This window comes from Oryctolagus cuniculus, chromosome 9 (assembly GCF_964237555.1).
Source record: "Oryctolagus cuniculus chromosome 9, mOryCun1.1, whole genome shotgun sequence".
In the NCBI taxonomy this organism is placed as follows: Eukaryota; Metazoa; Chordata; class Mammalia; order Lagomorpha; family Leporidae; genus Oryctolagus; species Oryctolagus cuniculus.
This window is the reverse complement of record NC_091440.1, coordinates 72,225,022-72,245,479: the sequence shown is the minus strand read 5'-3', so window position 1 is coordinate 72,245,479 and position 20,458 is coordinate 72,225,022. Positions and strand designations below refer to the sequence as shown.

At 38.1% G+C, this 20,458-nt stretch overlaps 2 protein-coding genes across 9 annotated transcripts in view; one reads left to right on the top strand and one right to left on the bottom strand.

Moving 5' to 3' along the window:
• The window catches only part of LOC138843191 (phosphatidylinositol 3,4,5-trisphosphate 3-phosphatase TPTE2-like), an 82,612-nt gene extending 62,652 nt beyond the window's left edge, over window positions 1-19,960 (bottom strand). Inside the window, exons 1-6 of one of the 5 annotated variants that reach the window (XM_070048930.1) lie at window positions 17,883-19,960; window positions 14,305-14,361; window positions 7,536-7,589; window positions 4,082-4,135; window positions 687-740; window positions 99-152 (exon numbers count right to left, since the gene is read on the bottom strand). In XM_070048930.1, the coding sequence (XP_069905031.1) occupies window positions 99-152; window positions 687-740; window positions 4,082-4,135; window positions 7,536-7,589; window positions 14,305-14,361; window positions 17,883-17,902 (293 nt within the window). In that variant the 5' untranslated portion in view covers window positions 17,903-19,960. Of the gene's footprint in view, window positions 1-98; window positions 153-686; window positions 741-4,081; window positions 4,136-7,535; window positions 7,590-11,345 lie in introns of all 5 variants that reach the window. The other 4 variants (XM_070048927.1, XM_070048928.1, XM_070048926.1 and 1 more) reach the window with 4 other exon arrangements.
• Window positions 1-20,458, top strand: part of LOC127487170 (uncharacterized) — a 399,814-nt gene that overhangs the window by 327,363 nt on the left and 51,993 nt on the right. The window lies entirely within an intron of this gene.

Below are 20,458 nucleotides of genomic sequence, written 5' to 3'. Positions count from 1 at the left end.
CAGGTAGTACCTTAATTTTAAGGATAGTGTACACTTACCTGTGTATTTTGGGGGATTCATGTATACATATACACATATTGAATTTGTTTTTCACTCACTTGTCATTGATGGATTCCACAAAAGTAATGGATGTTGATTCCTTTGGCTGTGAGCTAAGGGAATATAAAGATACAAAGTCAGAAATCACACAAGATTTTATCTTAACATTTTTGCTCAAATAACTACAGTTATTCTGGACATGAACTGGTTGATCTCCAGATGGTCATGTTACACTGGTGTGTATTTCTATTAGAAATGAAACTTTATGGGGGCCAGTGTAGTAGCATAGGTGAAGCTGCCACCTAGGACACTGGCATCTCAGTTGGTGCTTGATCACTACTTGGCTGCTCCAATTCCAACCAAGCTCCTTGCCAAATGTCCCTGGAAAGCAGCAGAAGAAAGTCTAAATGCTTGGGCCATTGCACTCACATAGGTGACCTGAAAGGAGGTTAGGCTTCCTAGCTTTTGCCCAGTCTCATCCCAGCTAATGGGGCCATCTAGCGAGGGAACCTGCAGAGGATAGATCTCTCTGCCCCATCCCTCCTTGTATTTCCATCTTTCAAGTAAGAAATAAAACTTAAAAAAGAAAACACAAATGAAACATCACATGTATGCATATACACATATTGAATTTGTTTTTCACTCACTTGTCATTGATGGATTCCACAAAAGTAATGGATGTTGATTCCTTTGGCTGTGAGCTAAGGGAATATAAAGATACAAAGTCAGAAATCACACAAGATTTTATCTTAACATTTTTGCTCAAATAACTACAGTTATTCTGGACATGAACTGGTTGATCTCCAGATGGTCATGTTGTATCACTGTTTGAACTTGGTGTGTATTTTTATTAGAAATGAAAAATTATGGGCGTCAGTGTAGAGCTATAGGTTAAACTGCCACCTAGGATGCTGCCATCCGATCTGAGCACTTGATCTCCACCTAGCTGCTACACTTCTGATCAAGCCCCCTGCCAATGTGCCTGGGAAATCAGCAGAAGATGGCACAAGTTCTTGCAGCCATTCACCCACATCGGAGACCTGGAAGGAGTCTCTGGCTTCCTGGTTTTTGCCCAGTCTCACACCAGCTATTGGGGCCATCTAGTGAGGGAACCTGCAGAGGACAGATCTCTGTTTTGGCCCCCTCTATATATATATATATATATAGACAGATCTCTATATTTGGCCTCAAATATAGAAATAAGATAATAAAAAAAACAGAAATAAAACATCAATTCCACTAAGAGGTAGCTACATGCTGTGAAAATCGCAAGGCTTCTGGATTATGTGAAGCTCTTGATTATTACCTAAATTCCAAGGAATGACTCCAACTTAAAACTTTTCTTATGCATTAGTTTTTTATTTGAAAGACAGAATCCCAGAGATGGAGACATTGAGACATCTTCCAGCTACTCGGTTACTCACCAGATGCTTGCAATGGCAGGCCTTAGGCTAGAACAAAGCCTGAAGCCAGGAACTTCATCTGGGTCTCCTATGTGGGTGGCAGGGACTGAATTACTTGCCAGAAGCATTGAGAGGGAGCAGGATCAGAACTGGTACAGCCAGGACTCAAACCATAAGTCTGATATGGGATGCCAGTGTCGCAACTGGTGACTTGACCCAATACATCACAGCACCAGCCCCAACAGCTTTTTGTTTCTCAGCATTTACTTTGAATTCAATTTACTTTTGGTATACATCATTCCATACCACCTATGTTCCCAATTCTCAAGTCTCTCCATCGCCTTCCTACTTTCATACAGGATTCACTTTTCTTCTCCAAACATACAGTCAAGTAATGCAGGCCTAAGCCTGTGGCACCCTCCAATATATATATTTATATATTAAAATAGATTATATATTATATATAATAATATAATTATATTATATAATAACATAATTATATTTTTATATATAAGTTATATATATATAAATTCAGTTATTTACAGATCCTATACTGAAATGATTTAAATTATGTCAAATATAGTCTATGTTGCTAAGGATACTCCTCATGGTAAGTATTATATATCTTGACTTTTGTTTCTTTTCACGGCTTCTGTGTATATAATGTGTGTGTGTGTGTTTGTGTGTGTGTGCTTCCATGTTCTGAACATAGTTTTAGTATACACATGTATATCTGTGTACACATGTATATCTGGAACAAAATACCATTCTTGTATCAGATCCCAAAGAAAAGAGATTGTTGAAGTGCCTGAGAAAGAATTCAAAAGAATTACGGATGGTCAAAGAGATACAACTGAACACAGACAAATAGTTAAAAAAAAATTAGAAAACAATGCACAAAATCAATGAGATAGTCAGGAAGGACGTAGACATCCTGAAGAAGAACCAAACAAATCTTGGGGATGAACTCACCAGATCAAATAAAAAATACAGTTGAAAGCCTCAACAACAGACTTGATCAAACAGAAAAAAGAATATCTGAATTTGAATACAGATCATTTGGAATATCATCTCAGTCATCAAACAAAACAAACAAAAAAGTAAAAAGACAGAATGAAGACAGTCTATGAGACCGTTGGGAAACTACCAAACAAATAAATATCCAAGTTATGGGAATCCCTGAGAGAGAACAGAGGATTAATGGACTAGAAAACCTACTCATTGAAATAATGGCTGAAAACATCCCAGGTTCCTTCCATACCTAGAGAAAGATATGGACATGCTAGGATAGAAGGCCCACAGAACCTCAAATAGACATGACTAGAAAAGAACTTCACCATGACATATTCTGTCAAACTCTCTAAAGTACAACACAAAGAATATTAAAATCTGCCAGAGAAAATTATCAAGTGACCTTCACTCGAAACATCATTAGAAGAGTAACCGTGGTTTCAACAGAAACAATACAGGCCAGGAGAAAACAGAAAGATATAGTCAAGTTCTGAAAAAAAAAGTCTATCAGAATACTTTGACCAGCTTAGCTATATTTCATGAATGAAGAGATAGATATTCTGAGACAAACAAACATTGAAGAAAGCTGTCTATATCTGAACAGCTTTATAAACAATGCTTAAAGGAGTTCTATAGATAGAAACAAAGAAGAGAAATATACTTTTGCATGGAAATTGCACTTTGTGTATTTGTAATGAATATCTTTGGCCTATGGGAAAAATGACTCAAAATTCATGTTCAGTTTTTCTACAAAGAGACAGACTCCTATCCATTAGCATACTGAACATTTCCTTTGAGCTTTGTCTAGGGGTTACTCAATGTGAATACCAGAAGGAAGAAATATTCCTCTTATGACATACTCCTCTTTAATCCAAATATATACAAAAACCTAGAAAAAGTAGCTACATATGCTACTGTGAGAACACATTAAAGGAGTGTAAAAGACTGTCTCTTGCCATGCTTCCTGCCTACAACTACCAAGTCTTTGCTTGCAAAATGGGTTCTCTTCTCCCTAGGATCACTGTGCATCACACTCACAGGTATTTTGATATTTGCCTAGGTTCTAAATGGTGATAGGCTCTGGTTTCTAGTCTCTAAAGTTCACAAACATACCATGAGTACATATTTTCATTACTTATCAATAGTCCCCTTGAATGTAAATGGCTTCAACTCTCCTGTTAAAAGACAGACTAGCTGAATGGATTAAAATCAAAACCCATCTATTTGCTGCCTATCATAAACATATCTCACCAACTAAGATGCACGCAGACTGAAAGTGAAAGGAGAGAAAAAGATATTCCATGCAATTTTTGATGATTCATGCACACACCCATTCATATACACACACACCACATATACACACACAAATAAATATATGTAATCTGACATAAATGCAACCCTAAAAGACTAGTGTTTAAAGTAATAGTTATTTCACTCTGGATATACTGCTGTTTTAAGAGTCCTGAGCTAATTATTATTGTAACATTAATCCTCATTTTAAATCAAATATACCTACCATGATGTGCACACATGTATTTAAATATTATTCAGTTGACAGGTAGTAACATACCTGTGTCTTTTGGGGGATTCATGTATACAAATACACACTGAGTTTGTATTTCACTCACTTGTCACTGATGGATTCCACATATATACTAGATGTTGATTCTCCTGAGTGTGACCTAAGGGAATATAACGGTATATAATCAGAAGTCACACGAGGTTTTATCTTATTATTTTAGCTCAAATGACTACAGTTACTCTTGACGTGAACACAATAGACCAAATGGGACCTAACAATATCTACAGAAGTTTTCATCCTAAAGTAGCAGAATACACATTCTTCTCAGCAGCGCATGGAACTTTCTCCAGGATTAACTACATACTAGGCCATAAAGCAACTCTCAGCAAATTAAAAAAAAATCAAAATCATACCATGCATCTTCTAAGACCACAATGGAATGAAGCTGGAAATCAGCAACTTGAGAATCTCTAGAGCATATGCAAACACATGGAGTTTGAATAACACGTTCCTGAATGAACAGTGGTTCATAGAAGAAATCAAAAGAGAAATCAAAACTATTCTGGAAATGAAGATGACAACACTTAGCAAAACTTATGGGATACAGCAAAAGCAGTGTTAAGAGCAAAGTTTATAGCAATAGGTGCCTACATCAAGGAATTGGAAAGGCACCAAATAAATGACCTATCATTGCAACTCAAGGATCTAGAAAAATGACAGCAAAGCAAACCCAAAGCTAGTAGGAGAAAAGAAATAATTCAAATTAGAGAGAAATCAACAAAATTGAATTCAAAAAACAATACAAAAGATCAGCAAAATGAAGACTGGTTTTTTGAAAAAACAAACAGAATTGAAACATCATCAGACATTACCACAGAGAGTTGTATACCAGCAAACAGGGAAATCTATCAGAAATGGATTGATTCCTGGACACATACAACCTCCCTAAATTGAGCCATGAAGACACAGAAAACCTAAACAGACCCATAACCAAGACAGAAATTGAATCAGTAATAAATGCCCTCCCAACAAAGAAAAGCCCAGGACTAGATGGATTCACTGCTGAATTCTACCAGTCATTTAAAGAAGAACTAACTAAAACTCTTCTCAAGTTATTCAAAACAATTGAAAGAGAGGGAATCCTCCCAAATTCTATGAAGCCAGCATCACCTTAATTTCTAAACCTGAAAAAGATTAATAGAGAAAGAGAATACAGACCAATTTTCCTGATGATCATAGTCGCAAAAAGCCTCAACAAAATTCTAGCCAATAGAATCCAACAACACACCAGAAAGATCACCCACCCAGACCAAGTGGGATTTTTCCCTGGTATGCAGGGATGGTTCAACATTTGCAAATCTATATGTGATGCACTACATTAACAAACTGCTGAAGAAAAACCATATGGTTATCTCAATAGATGCAGAGAAAGCATTTGATAAAATACAAGTCTTTGATAGTTAAAACCCTCAGCAAACTGGACATAGAAGGAACATTCCTCAACAAAATCATGGCAATTTATGACAAACCCACAGCCAGCATCATACTGAATGCGGAAATGTTGGAAGCATTCCCACTGAGATCTGGTACCAGATGGGGATGCCCACTCTCAGCATTGCTATTTGATATAGTACTGGAAGTTTTAGCCAGAGCCATTAGGCAAGAAAAAAAATCAAAGGGGTATAAATTGGGAAGGAAGAAGTCAAACTATCCCTCTTTGCAGATGATATGATTCTTTATTTAAGGGATCCAAAGAACTCCACCAAGAGACTATTGGAACTCACTGAAGAGTTTGGTAAAGCACCAGGATATAAAATCAGTACACAAAAATCAGGAGCCTTTGTACACACAGGCAATGCCACAGCTGAGAAAGAACTTCTAAGATCAATCACATCACCACAGCTACAAAATCAAATACCTTGGAATAAACTTAACCAAGGATGTCCGAGGTATCTATAATTAGAATTACAAAACTTTAAAGAAATAGAAAAAGGTACAAAAAATGGAAAAATCTTCCATGTTCATAGATTGGTAGAATTAATGTCATCAAAATGTCCATTCTTCCAAAAGCAATTTACTGATTCAATGCAATACTAATCAAAATACCACAGACATTCTTCCCAGATGCAGAAAAAAAAATGAATCTGAAATTCATATGGAGGCACAGGACATCTAAATAGCTAAAGCAATCTTATACAACAAAAACAGAGCTGGAGGCATCACAATATCTGGTTTTAAGACATAATACAGGGCAGTTATAATCAAAACAGCCTGGCACCGGTACAGAAACAGATGGATAGACCAATGGAACAATTAGAAACACCAGAAACAATCCAAAGATCTACAACCAACAGATTTCTCATCAGAGACCCTAAAAGCTAAGAGAGAATAGTGAGATATAGTCCAAGAATAAAAGAAAAAATTGTCTTCAGAATAGTGAACCCTGCAAAGCTCTCATTTATGAATGAAGGTGTAATAAAGACCTTCCATAAAAAACAAATTGAAAGAATTTGTCACCACCAACCCAGCCTTACAAGAGATGCTTAAGGATGTGCTGCACACAGAAACACAGAAACATAGTTATCACTATGAAAGAAGGTAAAGGCAGAAAACCTCTCAGTAAAAGTACAAAGGAAATACAAAATAAAAAATAGGAATGTTTATGGAAAGATGGTAGGGCAAAGTTGTTATTTATCAGTAGTCTCCTTGAATATAAATGGCCTATCTATCCAGGTAAATGACAGAGACTGGTTCAATGGATTAAAAAAGAAAACCCATCTGGGGCCAGTGCCATGGCTCACTTGGTTAATCCTCCACCTGTGGTGCTGGCATCCCATTTGGGTGCCAGTTCTAGTCCTGGTTGCTGCTCTTCCAGTCCAGCTCTCTGCTATGGCCTGGGAGGGCATTGGAGGATGGCCCAAGTGTTTAGGCCCCTGCACCCACATGGGAGACTGGGAAGAAGCCCCTGGCTCCTGGCTTCAGATTGGCACAGTGTCATAGCGGCCATTTGTGGAGTGAACCAATGGAAGGAAGACATCTCTCTCTCTCTCTCTCTCTCTCTCTCTCTCTCACTGTCTATAACTCTACCTGTCAAATAAAAAAAAAAAGAAAACCCATCTATTTGCTGCCTACAAGAAACACATCTCACCAACAAGATACACGCAGGCTGAAAATGAAAGGAGGGAAAAGATATTCCATGTGCTTTTTGATGATTATTCATGTAGACACCCATACATATGCAAACACACCACATATACACACACAGATAAATGTATATAATCTGACATAAATGCAAACCTGAAAGACAAGGGGAAATAGTTATTTCCTTAATAACAATTATATACTTATTTAAGAGTTCTGAGACAGTCATTGTCACATGAGGCCTCATTTTTAGTTTTCAAAAATATCTACCATGTCCAAATTAATGATATTCACATGTGTATTTTTATATCAATCAGTTCACAGGTAGTACCTTAATTTTAAGTATTGTGTATTATTACCTGTGTCTTTGGGGGGATTCATGTATACATATACACATATTGAATTTGTTTTTCACTCACTTGTCATTGATGGATTCCACATAAGTAATGGATGTCGATTCTTTTGGCTGTGAGCTAAGGGAATATAAAGATACAAAGTCAGAAATCACACAATGTTTTATGTTATTATTTTTGCTCACATGACTACATTTATTATGGACATGAACTGGTCGATCTCCAGATGGCCATATTATATCACTGCACATGGTTTGTATTTTTATTAGAAATGAAGCTTTATGAGGGCCAATGCAGTGGCATTGATTAAGCTGCCATCTAGGATCCTGGCATCAGATCTGGGCACTCAATCTCTCCTTGGCTGGTCCACTTCCAATCAAGCTCCTTGCACAATGTGCCTGGGATATCAGAGGAAGTTGGTCTAAGTCTTGGGTCCATGTACCCACATGAGAGACCTGAAAGGAGGTTCTGGCTTCCTGGCTTTAGGGACCATCTAGGGAATGAATCTGCAGATGACAGATATCTCTGTCTTGTCCCCTTCATCAGTACTTCTACCTTTCAAATAAATAAAATTTTTTTAAAAATCAGAAATGAAACATTACATCCCACTAAGGGATAGCTATGTCCTGTGAAAATAGCAAGGCTTCTAAATTCCTAGGAGTGACTGTAGTCTTAAAACTTTTCTTAAAGATTAGTTTGTTCATTTGAAAGACAGAATCCTAGAGAGGGAGACATAGAGAGATCTTCCATCTACTAGTTTACTCCTCAAATGCCTGCAATGACTGGGCCTAGACTAAGCCAAAGCCAGAAGCCAGCTACTTCATCTGGGTCTCCCATGTAGGTGTCAGGGACTCAATTTCTTGGGCCATCTTCTGCTTGCTTCTTGGAAGCACTGGGAGGGAGCAGGATCATTAGCGGTGCAGCCAGTACTCAAACTGTAAGTCTAATATAGGATGCCAGAGTCAAGTGGTGGCTTAACCCACTGCACAAAAACATCACCCCCAACAGCATTTTGTTTCCTCAGCATTTCCTTTGAATTCAATTTACGTTAGGTACACATCACTCCAAACCACCTATATAACAATTCTCAAGTCTCTCAATCGCCTTCCTACTTTCATACAGATTTCACTTTCCTTCTCTGAACATACAGCCAAGTAACTGCAGGCCTGAGCCTGCAGCACTCTCCAAAATAACACTGGGTTGGGGCCACCAAACTCATATAGTGACGGAGCACTGGAGTATGAGAGACACATCCAGGTTCCATTAGTTCTGATCATTTCTGCTAAGGAAGTCACTGTTTCCTGTCCATTATTTTCTTTTTTGCTTCCCATAGATTTCTTTCATTCTGTGGCTCAATGCAGTAGAGACAATAAATGGAAAGCTTTAGTTTTATATATATATATATATATATATATATATTTACAGATCTGTAAGTTATTTACAGATCTTATTGTGAGAAGATTTAGATTATGTCTAATAGAGTCTAAGTTGCTAAGGATACTTCTCCCAGTAAATATTATATATCTTGACCTCTATTTCTTTTCATGGCTTCTGTGTATATTGTGTCTGTGTGTGTACATGTATGCTTTGGACAGATGTTTGAATATCAACATGTATATATATTAACATGTGTATAAATATAGCTATGTACACAAATTTATTTCAAAAATTTCATATAAAGTGTACATTACATTTTAATTATATTTTCACATTAATTATTTGAAATGCTCAAAGACACATTTATGTCTGTGTGCACATGTATGTCTGGAACAAAATACCATTCTTGTATTAGGTTCCAAAGAAGAGAGATTGATGAAATTCCTGGAAAAGTATTCAAAAGAATGATTATATGGTGGTCAAAGAGATACAACTGAACACAGATAAATAGCTAAACAAAATCAGAAAACAATGCACAAAATCAATGAGATATTCAGGAAGGAGATAGACATCCTAAAGAAGAACCAAACAAATCTTGGGGATGAACTCACCAGATCAAATAAAAAATACAGTTGATGTTGAAATCTTTACTTAGTACATACTAAATTGATCTTCTGTATATAAAGATAATTGAAAATGAATCTTGATGAAGAATGGGATGGGAGAGGGAGTGGGATATGGGATGATTGTGGGTAGGAGGGTGATTACGGGGGGGAAAAACCACTATAATCCAAAAGTTGTACTTTGGAAATTTATATTTATCTAATAAAAATTGAAAAATACAGTTGAAAGCCTCAACAACAGACTTGATCAAACAGAAAAAAGAATATCTGAATTTGAATACAGATCATTTGGAATATCATCTCAGTCATCAAACAAAACAAACAAAAAAGTAAAAAGACAGAATGAAGACAGTCTATGAGACTGTTGGGAAACTACCAAACAAATAAATATCCAAGTTATGGGAATCCCTGAGAGAGAACAGAGGATTAATGGACTAGAAAACCGACTCATTGAAATAATGGCTGAAAACATCCCAGGTTCCTTCCATACCTAGAGAAAGATATGGACATGCTAGGATAGAAGGCCCACAGAACCTCAAATAGACATGACTAGAAAAGAACTTCACCATGACATATTCTGTCAAACTCTCTAAAGTACAACACAAAGAATATTAAAATCTGCCAGAGAAAATTATCAAGTGACCTTCACTAGAAACATCATTAGAAGAGTAACCGTGGTTTCAACAGAAACAATACAGGCCAGGAGAAAACAGAAAGATATAGTCAAGTTCTGAAAAAAAAAGTCTATCAGAATACTTTGACCAGCTTAGCTATATTTCATGAATGAAGAGATAGATATTCTGAGACAAACAAACATTGAAGAAAGCTGTCTATATCTGAACAGCTTTATAAACAATGCTTAAAGGAGTTCTATAGATAGAAACAAAGAAGAGAAATATACTTTTGCATGGAAATTGCAAAAGTATATTTAAAAATTATTTATTATTTAAAATATTAAATTAAATATTAATTAAAATATTTATTATTTAAAAATTTCAGATGAAATCAGTACAGTTATTCTAGATACAAATGGATTTTTACTCGTTTCTATCTGACCCTATCCTTTAGTAATGTTGTATTAGGTTAGTTACATTTAAAGTGACTTTAATACAGTGATATTAATCGGTGACTTTTTCATACTTCTCTGAGTTCACTGTATAAAAGTCCTTTAACCCCTTTACCCACATGGGAGACCTAGAAGAAGCTCCTGGCTCCTAGCTTCAGCCTTGCCCAACCCTGGTCCTTGGGCCCATTTGGGGAGATGGCCAGGGGATGGAAGCACTCTCTATTTCTCTTCTCTGTAAAATAAACAAAGAAATCAGCCGGCACCGTGGCTCACTAGGCTAATCCTCCGCCTGTGGCGCCGGCACCCAGGTTCTAGTCCCGGTTGGCATGCCGGTTCTGTCCCGGTTGCTCCTCTTCCAGTCCAGCTCTCTGCTGTGGCCCAGGAAGGCAGTGTAGGATGGCCCAAGTCCTTGGGCCCTGCACCCACATGGGAGACCAGGAACTTTGGGGGACATCGCTGTGGTGTAGCGGGTAAACCCCAGTCTGCAGTGCCAGGCCTCTCACATGGGTGCTGGTCGTGGCTTAGCTGCTGCACTTCTGATCCAGCTTTCTGCTGGTGCACCTAAGAGGGCAGCAGAGGACTCCTGCACCCACATGGGAAACCTAGAGGGAGCTCCTGGCTCTTTAGTTCATACTGGCCCAGTTCCAGCCATTGCAGCCATTTGGGAAGTGGACCAGCATTTGCAAGGCCTCTCTCTCTCTGTCTCTATCTCTGTCTCTGTCTCTGTCTCTCTCTCTACCTACCTACCTACCTCTCTAACACTTTCACATGAATAAAAATAATTCTTTTAAAGAATTTGTTTGAACTCACCATTCATTAGGGTCTTCCATAGTGACAGAGTTCAGTTTACCCTGGTTTGGGCTAAGAGATTATAAAGCAAAAGTACACAATCAGAAAGGATGCTGATTTTAAGCTAAGTTTTTCAGATGAAATCAGTACAGTTATTCTAGATACAAATGGATTTTTACTCATATGTTTGGGGGTCCTTCCAAAAGTTTGTGGAAATTAAATAAGAACGTAAGTACTTTAGTGCAAAATAATTTTATTTTTATTTATTAATGATGTTGATTCATCCATGTGTGACCTATTATAAACTTACTTTGTTGGATCCGAGAGCTATAGGTACTCATAAACTAGGTGGTCTTTAGTCACTACTTAAACCCAGTGTTGATGTTATTAGGAACACGACTTCATATTTCAGGTATAAACTTCTTAGTGATATGAACTTAGTAATGCTCTAGATATAATTAAAACTATTATTAACTTAGTCCCAGAGAGAGATAGCCCTTTGTGGTGTCACTTCCTTCAACTCAACTTCAATTTGTAGGGACACATCACTCTCACCTCACCTAAATTCTTGATTCTCAAGTCTCACCTTCACCTCCTTACTTTCACCCATGTTTGTGGTTCTTGTCCATGAGATATGGTCAGGTAGCTGCAGACCTGAGTCAGGGTTCATTCATCCAATAGTGTGTCTGGCATGGGTTATGGGTGTCTTGAGGCTTTGGGACATTTCTAGGGTCTGTTAGTTTTATTTTTCTGTGCTTAGGGCTCCTCTTCTCTGTGCTCAATTTTACCTTCTCCTTAGTGCAAACAGGATTCCTCCTCAATTCCTTTTTGTTATAGAATGAATATTGTCCCCCGAATTTGATTGTTTCTATCCTTAGCCTTGTAACTCACAATGTGAGCTGATGTGCTAATAGGCTCACTGGAAACTAAGCAGTTAAGACGAGGTTCTATTGGCATAGAGTGAGCTCCTGATCCAATATGACTGGTGCCCTTATAAAAAGAAAAATGTGAACGCAGGCACAAACAGAAAGCATGCCATGTGCATATGTGAGCAGAGACCTGGGTAAGGAATCTAAGTGCCAAGGAATACCATAGATGGACAGCAATTGGCAATAGCTAGGAGAGAGGCATAGAACAGATACGTTGTTACTGACCTCCAAAAAGCCTATGTGCAGTAGTTCATTTTCCAGTTCTAACCCCTAGGTCTGTTATATAATAAACTTGTTTAAGACACTCAGCTTGTCATGTGTTGTTACATTAGCTCTAGCAAATGAACACTGCCCACTCTACTACAGTTGCATGCACAAATGATCTGATAGTTTTCCAAGAATTTTGGAACTAGTTATCAAGATGGGAAGAAGTCTGTTTCTTCTGACCTGTTCCTCTTTTATAGAACTGGATGCAAAAAAGGAAAAAAAGTTACAAACAAAAGCTGGCACTGCCAATACTTTAGAAACAGTTTTGAAGGAAATCTACATTTAATATGTATTTAGACATATGTGTATATATCTGTATACAAGTAGGTATCTGACCTTTCATTTTCGACTCCGCCATGAGTGGATACTGCTTCATTTAGAGCAGGGCTGAGGATTAAATTGTACATAATCAAACACCACGTGAATCCATGAACTTCACTTTTTATTCAAATTAGTTGTAATTGATCTACAATTTTAAATTGGTTAAACTAAAAAGTCGCAGTTATTTAAAAATTTCAGATGAAATCAGTACAGTTATTCTAGATACAAATGGATTTTTACTCGTATGTTTGAGGGTCCATCCAAAAGTTTGTGGAAGTGTGTCTGGCATGGATTATGGGTATCTTGAGGCTTTGGGACATTCCTAGGGTCTGTTAGTTTTATTTTTCTGTGCTTAGGGCTCCTCTTCTCTGTGCTCAATTTTACCTTCTCCTTAGTGCAAACAGGATTCCTCCTCAATTCCTTTTTGTTATAGAATGAATATTGTCCCCCGAATTTGATTGTTTCTATCCTTAGCCTGGTAACTCACAATGTGAGCTGATGTGCTAATAGGCTCACTCCTTTTTGTCCAAAGTAAAAAAGTTTTATATGGTGGAAATTAAGTTCTTAGGCTTATAAAGTAAATATTCATGCCTCAAGACTTTTTGAAAATTTTATTAACTGTAACAATTTCATTATCTATGGGTTTAATGATATTAAAACACATGTACACAGCATACACTGACCAAATCAGGGTAATTAGCATTTTCATCTCATTATTCTTTCATTATGTTTGGAGATGCTGAGGTTCTCTCTTCCAGTTCTTTGTGAACTATGTAATAGGCTATCGTCACCCCACTGTGCTGTGGAACTCTAGGACTTTCTCCTTCTAACTTTCTTTCGATACCCATTGTGCAGCCACTCTCTGTAACTACCTCCTAGACCTCTTCAAGTTCTAAGTACCTATACCTCTTGTCCCATCTGATTTCCTGCTTTAACAGCCTCCCTCTCACCATCTCCTTGATTAAACCCATCATGGTTGCCTTTCCTGCTCCATAGATAGGGTTGACTCACTGCAGGCTAGAAGCAAGAGTTCCACCCAGTGTGATGGTGGGTTTGGGCTGAGTGGATTAGCCTCACGTGGTGGCAGTGCCCTGGAGCATGAGGGATTAATCCTGGGAAGATTAGCTCCTTTCTTTGCACTGAGGCCTCCTGTGCTCCCTGCCTACATCTACCAAGTGCTTGCTTCCAAAATGGGTTCTCTTCTCCCTTGTGTCACTGTGCATCTCACACACAGGTATTCTGATAGTTGCCTGGGTTCTGAATTGTGATAGGCTCAGGTTTCTGGTTTCTGAGGTACACAAACATATCATGAGTACATATTTTCTGACCTGGCTCACTTTTTTACATCTAGGTAGAAAACACAAACAGGTTACACGCAGACACTGACAGGCTGTAAATTAACTGTGTGTTGTCATAACGACTCCAAAATGGTTTCCCATGCAGATAACAGAAAACAAGCTCACCTATTATTGACATTCTGGTTAGGGACAACCAAAATGTCTGTCAACGGATTATCATCCCTGTGAAAACAAACGGAAAAAAAAAAAAACCATCAGACAATTTGGATGAAATGATGCTCTTTCCAGACAGGAGTTTCAGGGAACAAAGAATAAGTCATACATGCGAAAGCCTAGAGACACATGATGGGAACTAAAGCCACAGTTTAGGATCATGGCAGCGAGACCTGTAAGCCTGCCTCAAAATACGCTTGTGTGTGTATGTGAGGGGGCGTGTGTCCTTGTGAATGTAATTATTTACTAGAAATAGAAGGAAGCAAGGGGAAGCACCAATGTGATGGTTAAGATTCCTTCCCCACATTCTGTTCTCTGTCTCGTTCTGGTCAATGTCAGAGAACTTTGGGAAGTGAGAGGGAAATGACAGTGTAGGGATGGGGAAATCCATCTGGATAAAAGTGGACGTAAGGTTACAAATAAAGGGGTGGGGAAAATGCTGGAACAATGACAGTTGAATGGCAAAAATTAGTCCCTGGTAGCCATTTGGTTAGCCTGAAGCCAGTAATGTAGGTCAGCATCTACCTAAACTATAAGATTGTATAAACTGAAGAGAGAGCATGAGATCAGAATGATTATTTTTCTTTGTACTTTGTTTCTAGTATACCTTATTTTTTAGAGAAAATTTATTTGTGGAAAAATTAAAGTACTGAAAGTTTCCATATACTGATTATACTCATTCTGTCTCAGACAGTTTCTTCTATTCCTAACACCTTATATTCTTGTGGTACACTTGCTAATATACCAAATAAAACCCATAGTTGAGGTCCATTCATTGTATTGCACAGTTCTATGTGTTTTGCTAAATGCATGGTGTCATGGTCCATCATTACAGCATAAATTTCCCTGCCCTAAAACTTCCCTGTCTCCTACCTATTCATTCCTCTACTCATCCACCAGTGCCTGACAACTACTGCTCATTTTTCCTGTCTCTATACCTTTCTAGAATGTCATATAGCTAGAATCATATAGTAAGTAGCCTTGTCATATTGGCTTCTTTAACTTAACCATATGCATTCAAGGTTTCAGCAAGCTTTGTCATGGCTACATGGTTCAAATATTTTTAGTGCTGACAAATATGCCATTTTATGTACATGCTGGTTTGTTTATACACTCCTCTATCGAAGGATATGTTGGTTGCTTCCAATTCTTAATAATTATGAATAAAGCTGCTAGAAATATCTGTATGTCAGTTTCCATGTGGACATAACTTTCAAGCCAATTGAGTAAATACTTAAGGGTGCATTTTCTGGGTTGTATAGTGAGACTATGTTTGGCTTTGCAAGAAACTGTCAAACTGTTTTGGAAGGTGGCTGCATATTCTTGCATTCCCACCAGCAATGAATGAGGGTTCCCACTGCTCCACATCCTTGCCAGTATTTGGTATTTTCAGTATATTGGTATATTTCAGTATTTTGGCATATTTCAGGGATTTTAGCCCTTCTAATAGACATTTTTTTAGTATCTTATCGTGTTAATTTGCAATTCTCTACCACTGTATGACTGTGAGCATGTTTTGATATGCTTAAGGACTGTCTGTATATCTTCAGGGTGAGGTGTCTGGTCAAAGGATTGTTATGTTTTCCCACAAAAATCATTCCTTAAGAACAGGTCTTCAAAGAAGGAGGTACCTTTCTCTGAAGGGAGGAGAGAACCTCCACTTTGAATATGACCTTGTCTAAACAAGATAAGAGTCGGTGAACTCAAAAGGCTTCCATAGCCTTGGAAACTCATGACTGTTGCATAGGGAGATTACTGATGCCATAAACAGGAGTGTCAATTTGTAAAGTCAACAACAGGAGTCACTGTGCACTTACTCCTCATGTAGGATCTCTGTCCTTAATGTGCTGTACATTGAGACTTAATGCTATAATGAGTACTCAAACAGTATATTTCGCTTTGTGTTTCTATGGGGGTGCAAACTGTTGAAATCTTTACTTAATGTATACTAAACTTATCTTCTGTAAAAAAAAAAAAAAGAAGAAGAAGAAGAAATTATTAATTCCCAACTTGACTCTCGATGGGATTAAACATGACAATAGGTCTGATCTGATTTCATCATCATTTAAAAAATCATCTATTAGTTTTCACTTTATGTTTGTGTGGGAGCTAACTGTTGAAATCTTTACTTAATGTACACTAAACTGATCTTCTGTATATAAAGAGAATCGAAAATGAATCCTCATGTGAATGGAAGGGGAGAGGGAGTGGGAAAGGGGAGGGATGCGGGTGGGAGAGATGTTATGGGGGGGAAGCCATTGTAATCCATAAGCCGTACTTTGGAAATTTATATTCATTAAATAAAAGTTAAAAAAAAAAAAAGAAAAAGGACTTGGATATCAAGAATTCCAAACTGAAAGAGAAATATGTGACAACATGCTGTGGATTTGTACTTAACAATGGAGAGTTTAGATTAATTATAGAGTTAAAGTCAGAAACAAACTCTACAATAAAAATGTTTTGGTAATTGTTAAATAAATCATTCCTTTATCATTATTTAATGGCCCTTGTTACAAATGACAATTTCCTTACTTTGAACTCTGCCTTTTCTGAAATTAATACAGCCATTCTTGCTTTTTCAAAATTAGTGTTAGCACGAAATGGCTTCCTCTATTCTCTCATTTTTATTCCACTTGTGTCTTTATACGTAAAGTAGGTTTCTTGCAAACACTATTTGGTTGGATATTATTTGTGATCGTTTCTATCTGACCCTATCCTTTAGTAATGTTGTATTAGGTTAGTTACATTTAAAGTGACTTTAATACAGTGATATTAATCGGTGACTTTTTCATACTTCTCTGAGTTCACTGTATAAAAGTCCTTTAACCCCTTTACCCACATGGGAGACCTAGAAGAAGCTCCTGGCTCCTAGCTTCAGCCTTGCCCAACCCTGGTCCTTGGGCCCATTTGGGGAGATGGCCAGGGGATGGAAGCACTCTCTATTTCTCTTCTCTGTAAAATAAACAAAGAAATCAGCCGGCACCGTGGCTCACTAGGCTAATCCTCCGCCTGTGGCGCCGGCACCCAGGTTCTAGTCCCGGTTGGCATGCCGGTTCTGTCCCGGTTGCTCCTCTTCCAGTCCAGCTCTCTGCTGTGGCCCAGGAAGGCAGTGTAGGATGGCCCAAGTCCTTGGGCCCTGCACCCACATGGGAGACCAGGAACTTTGGGGGACATCGCTGTGGTGTAGCGGGTAAACCCCAGTCTGCAGTGCCAGGCCTCTCACATGGGTGCTGGTCGTGGCTTAGCTGCTGCACTTCTGATCCAGCTTTCTGCTGGTGCACCTAAGAGGGCAGCAGAGGACTCCTGCACCCACATGGGAAACCTAGAGGGAGCTCCTGGCTCTTTAGTTCATACTGGCCCAGTTCCAGCCATTGCAGCCATTTGGGAAGTGGACCAGCATTTGCAAGGCCTCTCTCTCTCTGTCTCTATCTCTGTCTCTGTCTCTGTCTCTCTCTCTACCTACCTACCTACCTCTCTAACACTTTCACATGAATAAAAATAATTCTTTTAAAGAATTTGTTTGAACTCACCATTCATTAGGGTCTTCCATAGTGACAGAGTTCAGTTTACCCTGGTTTGGGCTAAGAGATTATAAAGCAAAAGTACACAATCAGAAAGGATGCTGATTTTAAGCTAAGTTTTTCAGATGAAATCAGTACAGTTATTCTAGATACAAATGGATTTTTACTCATATGTTTGGGGGTCCTTCCAAAAGTTTGTGGAAATTAAATAAGAACGTAAGTACTTTAGTGCAAAATAATTTTATTTTTATTTATTAATGATGTTGATTCATCCATGTGTGACCTATTATAAACTTACTTTGTTGGATCCGAGAGCTATAGGTACTCATAAACTAGGTGGTCTTTAGTCACTACTTAAACCCAGTGTTGATGTTATTAGGAACACGACTTCATATTTCAGGTATAAACTTCTTAGTGATATGAACTTAGTAATGCTCTAGATATAATTAAAACTATTATTAACTTAGTCCCAGAGAGAGATAGCCCTTTGTGGTGTCACTTCCTTCAACTCAACTTCAATTTGTAGGGACACATCACTCTCACCTCACCTAAATTCTTGATTCTCAAGTCTCACCTTCACCTCCTTACTTTCACCCATGTTTGTGGTTCTTGTCCATGAGATATGGTCAGGTAGCTGCAGACCTGAGTCAGGGTTCATTCATCCAATAGTGTGTCTGGCATGGGTTATGGGTGTCTTGAGGCTTTGGGACATTTCTAGGGTCTGTTAGTTTTATTTTTCTGTGCTTAGGGCTCCTCTTCTCTGTGCTCAATTTTACCTTCTCCTTAGTGCAAACAGGATTCCTCCTCAATTCCTTTTTGTTATAGAATGAATATTGTCCCCCGAATTTGATTGTTTCTATCCTTAGCCTTGTAACTCACAATGTGAGCTGATGTGCTAATAGGCTCACTGGAAACTAAGCAGTTAAGACGAGGTTCTATTGGCATAGAGTGAGCTCCTGATCCAATATGACTGGTGCCCTTATAAAAAGAAAAATGTGAACGCAGGCACAAACAGAAAGCATGCCATGTGCATATGTGAGCAGAGACCTGGGTAAGGAATCTAAGTGCCAAGGAATACCATAGATGGACAGCAATTGGCAATAGCTAGGAGAGAGGCATAGAACAGATACGTTGTTACTGACCTCCAAAAAGCCTATGTGCAGTAGTTCATTTTCCAGTTCTAACCCCTAGGTCTGTTATATAATAAACTTGTTTAAGACACTCAGCTTGTCATGTGTTGTTACATTAGCTCTAGCAAATGAACACTGCCCACTCTACTACAGTTGCATGCACAAATGATCTGATAGTTTTCCAAGAATTTTGGAACTAGTTATCAAGATGGGAAGAAGTCTGTTTCTTCTGACCTGTTCCTCTTTTATAGAACTGGATGCAAAAAAGGAAAAAAAGTTACAAACAAAAGCTGGCACTGCCAATACTTTAGAAACAGTTTTGAAGGAAATCTACATTTAATATGTATTTAGACATATGTGTATATATCTGTATACAAGTAGGTATCTGACCTTTCATTTTCGACTCCGCCATGAGTGGATACTGCTTCATTTAGAGCAGGGCTGAGGATTAAATTGTACATAATCAAACACCACGTGAATCCATGAACTTCACTTTTTATTCAAATTAGTTGTAATTGATCTACAATTTTAAATTGGTTAAACTAAAAAGTCGCAGTTATTTAAAAATTTCAGATGAAATCAGTACAGTTATTCTAGATACAAATGGATTTTTACTCGTATGTTTGAGGGTCCATCCAAAAGTTTGTGGAAGTGTGTCTGGCATGGATTATGGGTATCTTGAGGCTTTGGGACATTCCTAGGGTCTGTTAGTTTTATTTTTCTGTGCTTAGGGCTCCTCTTCTCTGTGCTCAATTTTACCTTCTCCTTAGTGCAAACAGGATTCCTCCTCAATTCCTTTTTGTTATAGAATGAATATTGTCCCCCGAATTTGATTGTTTCTATCCTTAGCCTGGTAACTCACAATGTGAGCTGATGTGCTAATAGGCTCACTCCTTTTTGTCCAAAGTAAAAAAGTTTTATATGGTGGAAATTAAGTTCTTAGGCCTATAAAGTAAATATTCATGCCCCAAGACTTTTTGAAAATTTTATTAACTGTAACAATTTCATTATCTATGGGTTTAATGATATTAAAACACATGTACACAGCATACACTGACCAAATCAGGGTAATTAGCATTTTCATCTCATTATTCTTTCATTATGTTTGGAGATGCTGAGGTTCTCTCTTCCAGTTCTTTGTGAACTATGTAATAGGCTATCGTCACCCCACTGTGCTGTGGAACTCTAGGACTTTCTCCTTCTAACTTTCTTTCGATACCCATTGTGCAGCCACTCTCTGTAACTACCTCCTAGACCTCTTCAAGTTCTAAGTACCTATACCTCTTGTCCCATCTGATTTCCTGCTTTAACAGCCTCCCTCTCACCATCTCCTTGATTAAACCCATCATGGTTGCCTTTCCTGCTCCATAGATAGGGTTGACTCACTGCAGGCTAGAAGCAAGAGTTCCACCCAGTGTGATGGTGGGTTTGGGCTGAGTGGATTAGCCTCACGTG